The sequence below is a fragment of the Lissotriton vulgaris genome, chromosome 1_1 (assembly GCF_964263255.1).
Source record: "Lissotriton vulgaris chromosome 1_1, aLisVul1.2, whole genome shotgun sequence".
Lineage (NCBI taxonomy): Eukaryota > Metazoa > Chordata > Amphibia > Caudata > Salamandridae > Lissotriton > Lissotriton vulgaris.
In genome coordinates, this window is record NC_141685.1 from 1,629,402,426 (window position 1) to 1,629,416,251 (window position 13,826).

The following is a 13,826-nucleotide window of genomic DNA, read 5'->3' on the forward strand; positions in this document are numbered from 1 at the left end:
TCGTCAGCACCACACTATAGGCAGCCCCCTCCTCCGTAGACACAGTAGGAGGGGAGACAAATCCAGTGTCGGGCGAAGTGTCCAAACCACTGGCCTCCCCTAGTTCACCTGCCCAGTCCTGAAAAGACTGGCACTCCAGTGCCAGAGGGTCCTCAGACCCCACCCAATCCGCCTCGCCCTCCATCTCCTGGTACTCGGGTTCAAATGATGGGGCCGGATAATAGAAGAAATGTTCTTCTCTCGACGGCAAATGCGGCGTCAATCGCCGCCGTTCCGACATCGGAACCGGATCGAGGAGGAGGGGAACGAAATCAGGGACGACGTCGTCCGGGGTACGGTGTCGGGGGTCGACGCCGGCGGAGGGGTCGTGAGGTCGACCAGCGACGACCCGGATCGGGACCTGGATCCAGTGGGGCCCTGAGGCGTTGGGACCAAAGTCGCCGACGGCACCGAGGCCGAAGCACCCGACGGCGCAGGGGCCGAAGCCGCTGGCCCGCTAGGGCCCCCAAAAGAACCCCCGGGGCCCGAAGGCACCTCCGTAGGGTCTGAAGGAGATCGATTCCTCATGACCACAAGGAATGCGTCAATCTCCTCTGGCGTGGCGTTCAGCCCAGGGACCGGCGGGTATGGAGCTGACCGCGGAGCCGCTTGGGCGGTGTCGCCCGAACCCCCGGCCACATCGCGCGAGCGTCAGGGGGAGTCAGAAGAGTGGTGTCGCCTCTTCAACTTCTAGTGCCTCTTACGTGAGGACTTGGAGCCCGACACGTGGTGTCGACTCGCCGAGCTGTGATGACTCTGGCCCCGCGACCGGTCCCTCGACCTCCTCCCGGACCGGGACCTCAATCGGCGCGGGGCAGACTGCCTAGCTTTCGACGTCAAGGCCCGGCAGTCGGGGCACGACTTGTCATCATGGTCGGGCCCCAAGCAATCCAAGCACCGGCGATGGGGGTCAGTAACCGACATCAGTCGGCACAGGGTTTGAACCCGGGCATCCCTACCGGCACCGATGGAGTTGTTCGACTCGAAAAACAGATCGAAAAAAGTTTAGTCAAAAAATGACTAAGGGTACCACTTTTTCCGGATCGGCACTTGCTGGCGCGGAAAAAAGAAGAACTGACGTCAGCGCACGAGGGCGGCGTCCAAGTACTCTGGCGACGTCATCCCGGCGCCAACGACTGACGCGGAGCTGCAGACGACGCCTACCGACGCGTAGGGGTACTGCTACGCAAAAACTTTGGATCCAGACTGACGCCTGGGGATATTCTAAGGTAAGGAATCTAATACTAACCGGTTTCTTTCAGATCTCAATGAATAGAGAAAAGAAACCGAGATAATGGAGGTTTAACTATACTGGCCTCTTTTACTGAACAGACTGGCACATTCTAATCAAACCTACATTGCAAGTTAAAGGCAGCAAAAGAAGGGAATTTGGGTTTCGAAGCAACACTTCATAAAAAGAGAAAAAGAGGAAACCTTTCTATCCCAGATACTCTGCACCGACATTCCCAATTTATATCAATAACGTAACTGCCTATATTTCACTTCCACATTCTTCATTCCATTAAGCCTCATTGGTCCTACACTAAATTAAACAGACATCAAACCCAAGGGTTCCATTTTCAGGTGAGTATATATCTGTAATAGCATAAAACACATGGACTTATTCCACTTTTTCACATTGGAGTAAAAAGGTTTTTGCACGATCTCACCAGGTCCACTGTGTTCCTTCTGTTTGTTTCAGTCAGCGTCTCTTCCACAAAGCTTTCCCACCTCCCTCTACAATCTTCAGGCAGCTCTGCAAAAGAAGATTTGTAAGTAAAATAAGGTATTAATAGAGCAGCAAATTATAAGGGGTCACAAATAGACAGCATCAAGCACAGTCCTGTACTTGCAGCACATAAAAGTGCAACAGAGATGCAAAGAACTGCCTCCAAAGACATTTTAATTGTATGCAGCTCAGTATGAAAACACTGGCTTAAGATACAAATTCAGTGTAAACTCAGGGAATCTGACAGCATCCAAGTCTGGCACTAAAAGGCCTCAAATTCAGAAAACAAAACAGTGATTCGAGAAAGTCGGTTCCTGCAACTAAGTAGAAAGTTGGAGAAGCAGCCCTGCCTGAACCTCCTATATTATCACCTACCCAATGCAACTGTATTGCAAATTTCTTCCACGAAAAAATAGCTACGATATATGCCAATTTCCCATCTAACGTTGATGTTGTTGAGATCAGCCCCTCTACATCTTTCACAGATGATCAACAAGAGTCCCCTATGAAACAGGAAATTAGAACATGGCAAACAATAGATACTCTTGCCTTTAGGACTGCTTTGAGTAGCATAAAATCAGGTTCACCCCTAGATCCTATACCTGCGCATGTCCTCAAACAATTGGACATTCCTACTCTGGAGGTTCTTAGAGCATTGTTAAATGCCTCCCTAAAGGAAGCTGTAATACCGAATGACTGGAAACATGCCATGGTAGTCCCCCTGCTAAAAAAGGCCAACAGTGGCTCCAAAGTGTTTCCCAACTTTCGCCCGGTATCTTTACTACCGATCCTGTCTAAGATCCTAGAAAAACATGTTAATAAGCAGCTGTCAGACTTTGTCAATGACAATAATCTTCTGCACTACTCACAATCAGGTTTCATAAAAGGTCATTCCACGGAGTCCACCCTACTTGGGGTTACTGAGGTTATACACCAAGAACTTGATATGGGAGGCACGGCGGCACTCATCCTTCTAGATTTGAGTGCCGCATTCGACACCATATGTCATACAACCCTCATCAAGTGCCTGAAAGATAATGGAATCGGAGGGAAAGCATTGAAATGGTTGGAGAAATTTCTCCTGCATCGAACATATCAGGTCTTCTCCAAAAGTAATCGGTCAGAAGTATATAAGTCCCCCTATGGAGTGCCCCAGGGCTCTATATTGAGCCCCCTCCTTTTCAATGTGTATGTCTGTCCCCTAGCTAAAATTGCTGAAGAGATGGGCCTCACCATCTATTCATATGCGGACGACACACAACTTGTGTTCTCCCTCACATCTACAGAAAAATCTGACATTTTTCCCCTTCGATCTGGACTACTCAGAATGGCCTACTGGCTCCATTCTAAAAAATTAAAGCTGAATGGGGATCAAACTGAGCTACTAATTTTTGGCAACCAAAAGAATCTCTGGGGCCCAACTCACTGGCCTGCTGAAATGGGCGCTACCCCGACGGCGGTTCAGTCCGCACACAATTTAGGGATAATAATTGATAAGCTGTCCATGCGGACCCACACAGCCAAAACTGCCTCCACATGCTTTCTGATCCTTAAATGGTTGAGGAAAATATTATGGCAATTGCCAGATGGAGCTCAGAGGATTGTCCTACAGGCCTTAATTACGTCAAGATTAGACTATGGTAACATCCTATTTCTAGGAGTTACGAATAGCACTCTGAACCGACTTCAAGTAGTCCAGAACTTCGCGGCCAGAATGCTCCTTAATCTCCCAGGACGCACAAGTATGACAGAACATCTGAAAAAACTACACTGACTGGAGTGGCCAGCGGAGTAAAGTTCAAAGCAATGTGCTATATGTACAGGATCAGCTCAGGAGCAGCCCCGGAGTACCTATGCAAAATGGTACAGAAATACCTACCCGCGCGTAAATTACGCTCAATGAATCCGGCGAAATTCATTGTTACCAGGGTAAAAAGGGCTCGACTAGGAGGTCGCTCTTTTGCCTTTATAGCACCTACATTGTGGAACTCACTCCCCCTTCAACTACGGCTAGAACTAGGTTATCTACGCTTTCACAAGGAAGTGAAATCATGGCTGTTTGATCAATAATTGTCCCCTGCTTCCTTACCAGTAATACAGATCCAGGGCGCCGGAAAACCCTCAGGGTAGCTGTTGCGCCATACAAATGCAATAAATAAAATAAATAAATAAAGTAACTGGTAGATCTATGTTTTTTTAACTGGCTGTGTTGGGATGGAAAATCCCTCACCTGGTGCCGGACGTGCATCCCTGCCATAAGTACCACAGCTGCAATGATATCTGGACCCCTGGTGCTGTTAATTTGTAGTGATGGGAGAACACAGATCGTGCTTGTGCGCCATGAACAGGTAAGTATTACGAATGCATTAATTTTGGACCCAGAGGGAGTGCCCCAAGTGCTACCCTTGTATTTGTGAAAAGCTACTGCCTTTACCAGAAGTCAAGTAGCAAGAGTGCGATAGTAGCAGCATACTGTGTAGTGATCGGTAGGCGTGAACAGGCCTTTTTTACCTGTGTCACTGGAGTGAGGCCTACAGGTCCACACGTGTAAAGTTATGCTGATGTGTGCCTAACTCACCCTTGGTCTACATCAAGTTACTATGTAGTGCTGTGCAGAGTGCAAGTGGTTGCATGTGGGGGCTGTGTGTATGTGTGCCTGTGAGTGGTACAATACATGGAAGACTCCGGGTTTCATTTGGGAGACCCAGGGCTGACTGGAGGAGCATGAGCAGGAAGATTCCCCAGAGACAGATTTGTGGATTACTGAATTCCTGAGTGCTGGTTGGGACAAACACTGGAGGAAGGATCTTCAGTACACTTCAAAGGGTGCTCTTAGATTCTTAGAGAGGTCACTGGTAAAGGGCTTGGGCACATCTTGGGAAGGAGAAGGGGCTCATAAGAGAATAAAAGAGTAGGGCTCGGTCCCTGGGGTAACATTTTGACTCACATATCACTGTGGCTGACACCCAGGTGTGAACCTCCAGTCACTTCCACAGTCTGTGTTTTGGGGCTATCAGATTTGTAGTCGCTTCTACTGTGACAAACTGCTTTCAGGAGGTAGGGCTGGACAGAGGAGTGGGCACTTCATAGGGAAGCAGACCCACAGCAAAACATTAAAGACCCTGAATCATATTTGGTGCCTAGTAATGGAAAACACGAAAAGGAGCTTAAGGTCCTCAAAGTTGTCAACTGTCATGGAGCTAGTCGGGCTGCATGTTGAGGAGGAGAAGTTCTGAAAGAATTTTAACAGTGATTAGGACTGGGGATAAGGTCATTCAGTCTCCCAGCTGAGTGAGGTGACATCACCCAGGGAAATCCAAGACCACCTTTCCTGAAGCACCAGTGCCTGTCTGCTTGACAAGACCTGTGTTGCCTGTGAGGAACAGTAGAGAGCTTGGAAGGAGGAAGGTCCAGTGGGGGACCCTGGAAATTGGATCCCCATATGTTAAAGGAAGCAGCTGCTGCACCATCTGGCCATTGCCAAAGTGAAGATTTAATTCAGCGACCCCATATAGCAGAGGAGGCTGCCGTAAATGTAGACATGGCTGCCTCGTTTGAGCCGTAGTCCATGGGCGGGTAAAGTTGGTGACCCCATATGCAGATGGAGCTACCGTGAAGAGGGCATTGCTTCCATGCCCACCAAGCTTTAGCGTGTGTGCTGAGTAAAGTTGGCAACCCTGTATGCCAGAGGGTGGCTCCCCATGAAGAGTGAATTACTTTGTACAGATTGGGTTGTAGCACACGTGTGAGGTAAAGTAGGCGACCCTGTAAACATGAGGGGATGGGGTCTACTGTGAAAAATAAAAATTGCGATCTGGTTTTGCTGGTGCAAAGAGAGAAGGCTGCTGTGGTGACCCACGAATGCCGGTGCTCCAAATGAAGCATCAGAACCAGTACGATCACCCCTTACTTGCAAGAGGGATCAGAAGAACTTACTGTGACAACGGAGGCTGTGCCACGGACTCCCAGCTGCAGCACAACAGAGTGCTACTCCCTGCCGGCAGCTGCTGCAAACCTCTGCAAGTTCCAAGTGTGAAACGCTACCTGAGACCCCATTAGAGTAACCATAGCAAGAGTTGGTATGACTAATCAACCGGCTGAAAGGCCTAGACGTACTTGTTCTGCTTCATGGTGCTGGAGCACTTGACTTTGGAAGAGTCCAAGTGGGACACCTAAGACTCAGACAGCTAGTGAGGCCTAACCTCAATGTCACCTATTGTAGGAAACTGGCTCTATATATACTACTCAAAAATGAGGTATAGTGTGTATAGAGTCCAGGTGATCCCAGAAGATAAAGTTAGATAGAACCTTACTCTCTCTTTGAGGTAGAGTAGTCGAGCCGTAAGGCAGTATAAGAGGATAGTGTTAAGCATTTGATGAACACACCCAGTCAGCAAATTAATTTACACACTCAAGGGCTGAACCCTAGACCAAGGTTTTTGTATAAAAAATATACTGTTTTATTTTTAGAACCAAGCAAGCCTGGCAGAGGTACGCATTAAATACGTTACAGTAATAAGTTTCTGATTGTATAACAGTTTGGAAATGCAATTGAGATTGTTCTTTGTTTGATTTACAGGGCAGTAAGTAGCAGTACTTCGCAAATACATTACTTTCCTAACTCAGTGCTGGATACCTAGATTTAGCACTGGGACATTTCCTGCAAACAGGTAAGTAAATATGTTATAGTTATTTGTGCGATTTTTAAAGAATATTTCTAGATTTCAAAACTCCACACTTAGAAACTTTTTGGGAAGAAAATGGTCAATGTTATCCTATGGAGGAAAAACAGGTTATCGGTTCACAAGTTATCGACTGTGGGAGTTAAGGTTCTGGGGTTAGACTTAGGGGTCCCTTAGGGTCAGTGATGCACACTTGTTACACCCTCAGCTGCACTAGGGCAGCCGGTTGCAGAGTGTTGAGGCCCAATGTTATCCAATGGGGAATAGAGGGCCTCCGGTTGGTGGCTGCTGGCAAGCAGGCCACTGGGTTGTAGGAGTAAAGCTCCTAGGGTTTAGGTCAGGGCAAATGGGGAACAAAGTAGCACAAAAGGTGCACCCTCAGCGGCACTGAGGCGGCCGGATGCAGAGTGCTGTTTCGCCGTCGGGCGCCCTGTTTTCAATGGAGAACCTCCTGTTCGCAAAAGCACTGCAGGCAGGGAGACAAAGGACTTCTGGGTGCGACCACCACTTTGAGAGGTAAGTTGGGAAGATAGGGGTTGGTTAGGCACCGTTGGTTTGGGCACACAAAGTCGTGGGGCGTTCTGTCCTTCTTTTCTTCTGGTCAGGCTGGATCTGAGAAAGCAAGGTTCAGGGTGCCCCCTAAATAACAGATTTAGGGGTGTTACAGGTAGGTAAAGGGCAGGGGCCAATGGGTCCCTTCCCTCGGGTGTGTACACCCCCTATCGTGTCACCCTCCCGTGGGAGGGGTGCAGGAGCCTATCCCTGGTTGGTTGGGTCCCCCCATACTCAAGATGGCAGGGACTCAGAGTTGTGCTTCACCTCGCCTCCCCCACCTGAGGGGTGGAGTTGGTAAAGGTGGGCACACCTCTTTCCCTCACTTGTTTTTCCCACCGGTTCACCCACCCAAAGTGGGGGGTAGAACCAGTGGGGACCAGCTGCTGAAAGCAGCAAATGGTCTGGGGAGGCTCACAAAGGCGGCATGCCTTTGAAGCTTCCCCTGCGTGAACCCTGCCCATCCTGGGGGAGGAGGCTTGGCACCTCGTCCCAGGATGTGCATTGTTTCAGTCCCCAGAGATCAGGAGGCTCTCGACCCAGGGGTCCAGAAACATGTCTGGTGGTGGCACCTGAAAGCAGCCACTCAGCCTGGATACTAGTGGTAGGTTAGGTTTCAGGGGGCATCTCTAAGATGCCCTCTGTGTGCGTTTTTCGTTAAATCCCACACTGGCATCAGTGTGGGTTTAATGTGCTGAGAAGTTTGATACCAAACCTCCCAGTTTTCAGTGTACCCTTTATGGTGCTGTGGAGTTCGTAATGACAAACTCCCAGCACCACATACTCTTAATGGCAGCACTGCACTTACAAAACCCAAGAATGGACTTGGGCATTGTAGGGGTACAGGGCTCGTGCACCTGTAACCTCACCACTGGCGTAGTGTACCCAGCTGGAGGGGTGGCTGATCTAGGCCCGGGCAGTGGGTTGTGGGCATGGCACACAGCGATGTGTGCCATGTCGACTCTTCACTTTGTTCTGCACCAAGACAAGCAGCCTGCAAAGGCAGTGTGTGTAAAAAGGTGATGGGCGTCTAAAGGTGGCAGAATAAGTGTTGCAGCCCTTAGGAGCCTTCCTTGGTCACAGTGCCCTGGGTACCTGTGGTACCATTTACCAGGGGCCCACCTGTAACCAGGGATGCCAATTGGGTTTAGGCTTCAATGCAGTTTTAGAGAAGGAACATAGGCCCTGGGTACCTGATTAGCAGGAGCACAGGGCACACTCAGTCAAAGAACATCAGCAATTCAGCAAAAAGTGGGGGCATACCATGCAGAAAGAGGGCACTTTCTCACACCTATCACGAATGGGGAATAACCAATAAAGAGGGAAATGGACTTAGGATCCTGCCTATCTAACTAGAGTATTGACCGCAAGAGATCTGGGCCTATTATTTGTGTCTGCTCTATTTCACTTTGTGTTCATATACAGATACTCCTTTTTTCATTCAAAACCAATATTTGAATGGACAATAATTTATTGCCGCTATTGAACGAGTGTTGAGTTGTGAGCTTGGAATCATGAGTTGTGAGTCTGTGTTCACCTCCTGCATCTACCTTCCGCACACCCCTGAAAAACCTTTTACTGGTTTACCCATGCTTCCACTTAAAGTAAAATGCTGAAGGGGTGCTTGAATCAGTTGCTCAGGACCATTTTTCCACTCGCCGTCTTGCACCTTAATAGTCAGCAACTCTATACCGATGTGCGTATATACGGGCAGTGCACCCAAAGTCTAACTGATCAAAAGCCTTCCGCAGCTCTCACAGGACCATTAGTAGGTCAGACCCGAGGACAACAGGAGTAAAAGTCTCAAACCCCACAGCCGGGCCCATTAGCCCCTGATTGCCCCATGGTTTCCCCCAAAAGAGGTTCTGACAGGCTGTTCCTGAGGATACCTATTAGCCCCCTTTCACTTTCTCTGCTCTCTGTATTTCAATGTTCCTTCCACTTTCCTCATCATGCTCCAGCTTTGCCCCCATCCCACCCTTTTCATCCATTTTTAGAGCTAGCTCAACAGCACATCTGTTGCCCGAGTGTGAGAAGTTGGCCTGGTATATGATGATCACTACCCTAGTGAGCACCTTGCACCAGTCCAAACGACCCATATGGTGATTGGTTGTAAGTTAACCTTATAGACCATCTAACCTAGGGGTAGCATGGACAAAAGCAGTCTTAGGCTAAACTCAAGAGGGCATGTGAAGCCAGCTGTTTTACCACTTGCAAACCTTTTAAATACCAAAGGCAAGGACACCACACAAGTTATATATTACAAAATATATGTATTTATTTCTAGAATAATCCCCTATACTCTTTATGAGTACAGAAGCACAAGCGTTAAACAAAGAACACAGTATAACATACAATAAGGTGCACAATTATGGATAGGCCGGTGGCCACTCAAACCATATATTAAGAAAGTGGTATAAGTACCACGTCACGAATAATGAACAGGCCTAGGGCCTTGGGAATCGCTGGGCCTACACTGGACTAACGAAGGTTAGGACATAGGAGGCCCACAGGATGCGGGTGCAGTGTCTATAGGCAACCGCGTTTACCATACAAGTCAATGGTGCGTAAAAATCAGAAAGTTATAGGTTTAGGAGACTTCCGACTGGACTAGAACTTAGCCACTTGAAACTAGGGCACTAGAGGTGTAAACCACTACAGGAGCACCAGAGTTATATCGTTACCTCACCCACAGGAAGCAGGTGCATAGGTGCCAAAGTGTGTTGGGTTTCGTTGGGAAGTTCTATGGAGCCAGGAAGAAAAGATGCTGCAGGCGGCCAGGAGAAAAGAGTCCGGTTGGATCCAAGGGTGGATCGAAGATGTAGAGTACCTCAAAGCAGAGGGGACAGAGTCTGGATCACTAGTCAGTGACCAGGATGGAACCAGGACGGAACAAGGCAATGTCTGGATCGAGGATGACCAGCTGGTGAACACGAGCTGTCCCACAAAGGCCCTTGCTGTCGGCGGTGTCTGTACTCGAATCGGAGTCACCAAGCCTTGGCAAATGCAACCAACGCAGGACTCGAAGATGTCTTCTTGATCGGACCGGGAAGTTTAGATCGATGGCTCCTTTTCAGGGGAGCTGGGGCCAGTCTGGAGCAACCAGACCAGCAGTGTATTTTCGATGGATCGTCGTCACAGAGGCCACTAGCCAACGGGCAAGCGACCGGACAACGCGTCGAGCAGGAAAAGTGGAAAAGGGCCCCACGCAGCACTTGGAGAGTGTGGAGAGGTGATCTTTGGAGCACAGGCTGCTCGGGGCTGGGGCTTCTCAAACCCCAAAGCACAGCGTCGAGGGAGCCTCGGGAGCTGCACAGGAAGCACTTAGTCGACTTTTCAAGATGGCCGGTCCCACGTCTCACGTCGCCTCCACGGGTCTAAGCTTTGCTAGGACTGTGGATCGGGGGGGGAACATCACTTACAACGCATTTTTTACAACGCACTACCATTACATCGCAACCATTACAACGCATACCATTACAACGCATTGCGCTGGGGGGCGCTCTAGGATAGGGAATATATTTAATTTACTATCCAACACCTTCCCTGCTATCCACGGGGACTGGAATTGGAATAGTCAATTAAATAATTCACTATCCAGCGCCTAAAAGCATTATGCGTTGTAATGGACTGCGTGGTAAAAACCGCGTTGTAAAGGCATGCGATGTAAAAGCATGCGTTGTAGTGACACCAATCCGTGGATCGGGCTGTTGGAAGTCTGGGGGTCCAGGTCTTGTCGGTCTCTGTAGTTCGAGCTCCGGCGGGAGCAACGGCAAAGAAAGTCTCGATGCGCTGATGGTGCCTGCTTGCACAGGGTGGCCACTCCTTGACCACAAGGGAGATTCTTCAGTCTTCTATGTTGAGTAGGATGTCGAAGGGTCCAGAGTTTCGTTTCAAAGTTTCAGTCAGGATGATCTAGTTTGCATTGGCACAGCTCCTACCTTTATTCCAAATCAAGGGGCTGGATCACCTGCTAGGTCCCTCCTATGGGTGGGACCCAGGAAGAGGGTGGTTACACCCCTTTCCCTTTTTTGAAGTTTCGCGCCAGAGCTGGGGCTGGAGTGCCCCAGCACCGGTTTGAACTGGGCTATGCATGGGACGCCTTGTGCGCCCCAGGCAGTGTCTAGTTTCATTCAGCCCTCCCTGCCCCAATCCACTATCTCCTGTCTGGGGTGGTGTAACACCTCCCTGTGACATGATACCATTTGTCCAGGCCTCCCCTGCCGGAGTTTCGGTCAGCAGCAGGAGGCCAGACTTGTGTCTGTGGCAGCAGCATCCATTTTGTGATGCTGAGGCTCTGGTTAGATTTACCGCGTTTAAGCAAAGTAACATGTCTTCTCCCTCTAGAAGAGTGGAATGCTATCCCCGTCGCCAGGACTGGCGAGGGGGGTAGTATTCCAAAGCGTATGACACCTTACACGACATGTTTTGATAAAGCCAAACCAAAGTTAGCAAGTAACCACGAGGATTATAATGCACTTAAGAGTATATGGTATGGCAATATCCCATAACAGCTAAGGGAGTTGGTTCCGAAAGCTGCAGACAGGCTCAGCTCATGCTAGAGCACCATCTCACATAAAACCAAGCACTCTGCCTCCAGGATTGTTAAGGCCTGCCATAGGAGTGACTTATAGGTGTATATGTGTCCAGATATAGGTTTAGATATAGGTATACTATATCTAAGCAAGGGGTGATTACACCACCTTGCCCCAGCTGAGTGATCAGCCAGTTGTGTCATTTTGGATAGCCAGCCAGGGGTGGCAAAAGATATGCTGCAGCCCCTGGTAGGCCTTGGATGCACCTATGCCCTGGGTACCTATAGTACACTGTACAGGTGCTGATAAGGCAGCGGTCTTCAATCTGTGGGGCGCGACCCCCAGGGGGGTCGTGGAGTCCTGGGAAGGGGGTCGCAGATTCTGCAGAGTGCAGTTCCTGGCATTGGGCTGAGGGTGCTCACGGCGGAGGCCTAATTAACACCGAGGTGTGAAAAACATCAACGCTTCATTGACACGTTAAAGGTCTTTTAAAGACCTGTCAAGTACTTGCGTGTGAATGTGTGTGTGTCCCTGAAGCTGTTACAGCCGGGCTCACATACACGAGCTGGGGAGAGCTGGGGGGGCTGGTGGAGTGGCTGTAGTGTAGCCCTTTGAGTTCAATGGATGTTGCGCACCTGGAGCTGTGGGTCCCGTGACACATCCCCCGCCCCCAGCAGGGAGGCACAGAGATGCCCTCCCATGAGTGGGAAAGAAGAAGGAAGACGACACAGAGATACTGACCCCCCCCCCATGGGAGAGGCACAGAAAAGGTGGGTGGATGAATGATGGGTGGATGGATGAATGAAAGGGTGGATGGATGAATGATGGATGTATGGATGGAAGGATGAAAGGGTGGATGGATGAAGGATAGATTGGTGAAGGATAGATGTATGGATGGAAGAATGAAAGGGTGGACGGAAGGATAGATGGATGGATGAATGATGGATGTGTAAAAAGATGGGTGGATGAATGAAGGGTGAATGGATGGATGAAAGGATGGATGGATGAAGGATGGATGTATGGATGGAAGGGTGGATGGATAAAGGATAGATTGGTGAAGGATAGATGTATGGATGGAAGAATGAAAGGGTGGACGGATGAAGGATGGATGAAAGGGTGGATGGATGAATAATGGATGGATGGATATGTAAAAAGATGGGTGGATGAATGATGGGTGAATGGATGGATGAAAGGGTGGATGGATGAATGATGGATGTATGGATGGAAGGATGAAAGGGTGGATGGATGAAGGATGGATGTATGGATGGGAAGATGAAAGGGTAGATGGATGAAGGATGGATGTATGTATGGATGGGAGGATGAAAGGGTGGACGGATGAAGGATGTATGTATGGATGGGAGGATGAAAGGGTGGATGGATGTATGGATGGATAAAAGGCTGCATGGATGAATGATGCATGGATGGATGTGTGAAAAGGTGGGGGATGAATGATGGGTGGATGGATGAAAGGGTGGGTGGATGGATGTATGGATGAAAGGGTGGATGTATGTATGGATGGGAGGATGAAAGGGTGGATGGATGAAGTATGGATGTATGGATGGGAGGATGAAAGGGTGGATGGATGAAGGGTGGATGTATGGATGGGAGGATGAAAGGGTGGATGGATGTATGAATGGATAAAAGGTTGCATGGATGAATGATGGATGTGTGAAAAGGTGGGTGGATGAATGATGGGTGGATGGAAGGAAGGGTGGATGGGTAAAGGATGGGTGAATGGATGGATGATGGATGTATGGATGGATGGATGTGTGAAAAGGTGGGTGGATGAATGATGAGTGGATGAATGAAAGGGTGGATGATGAATGATGGATGTATAGATGGAAGGATGAAAGGGTGGATGGATGAAGTATAGATTGGTGAAGGATAGATATATGGATGGAAGAATGAAAGGGTGGACAGATGAAGGATGGATGGATGTAAGGGTGGATGGATGAATGATGGATGGATGTGTGAAAAGGTGGGGGATGAATGATGGGTAGATGGATGGATGAAAGGGTGGGTGGATGGATGGATGAAAGGGTAGATAGGTGAAGGATGGATGTATGGATGGGAGGATGAAAGGGTGGGTGGATGAAGGATGGGAAGATGAAAGGGTGGATGGATGTATGAATGGATAAAAGGTTGCATGGATGAATTAACTTTTGTCGGAAGGCGGTCCTTACGCCTAAAAAGGTTTTACAAGGTGGTCTCGGCATCAAAAAGTTTGAAGACCTCTGTGATAAGGTGACCCAATATCCAATTGGAGATGTACCTAGGGTACATGGAGTC

The 13,826-nt window shown here is 49.0% G+C and overlaps 1 protein-coding gene across 1 annotated transcript in view; it reads right to left on the minus strand.

The window, feature by feature from the left end:
• PPP6R2 (protein phosphatase 6 regulatory subunit 2) overlaps positions 1-13,826 on the minus strand; it is an 876,013-nt gene that overhangs the window by 307,461 nt on the left and 554,726 nt on the right. The window contains exon 15 of the mRNA XM_086918845.1: positions 1,710-1,795. Within this exon, the coding sequence (XP_086774971.1) occupies positions 1,710-1,795 (86 nt within the window). The remainder of the gene's footprint in view (positions 1-1,709; positions 1,796-13,826) is intronic.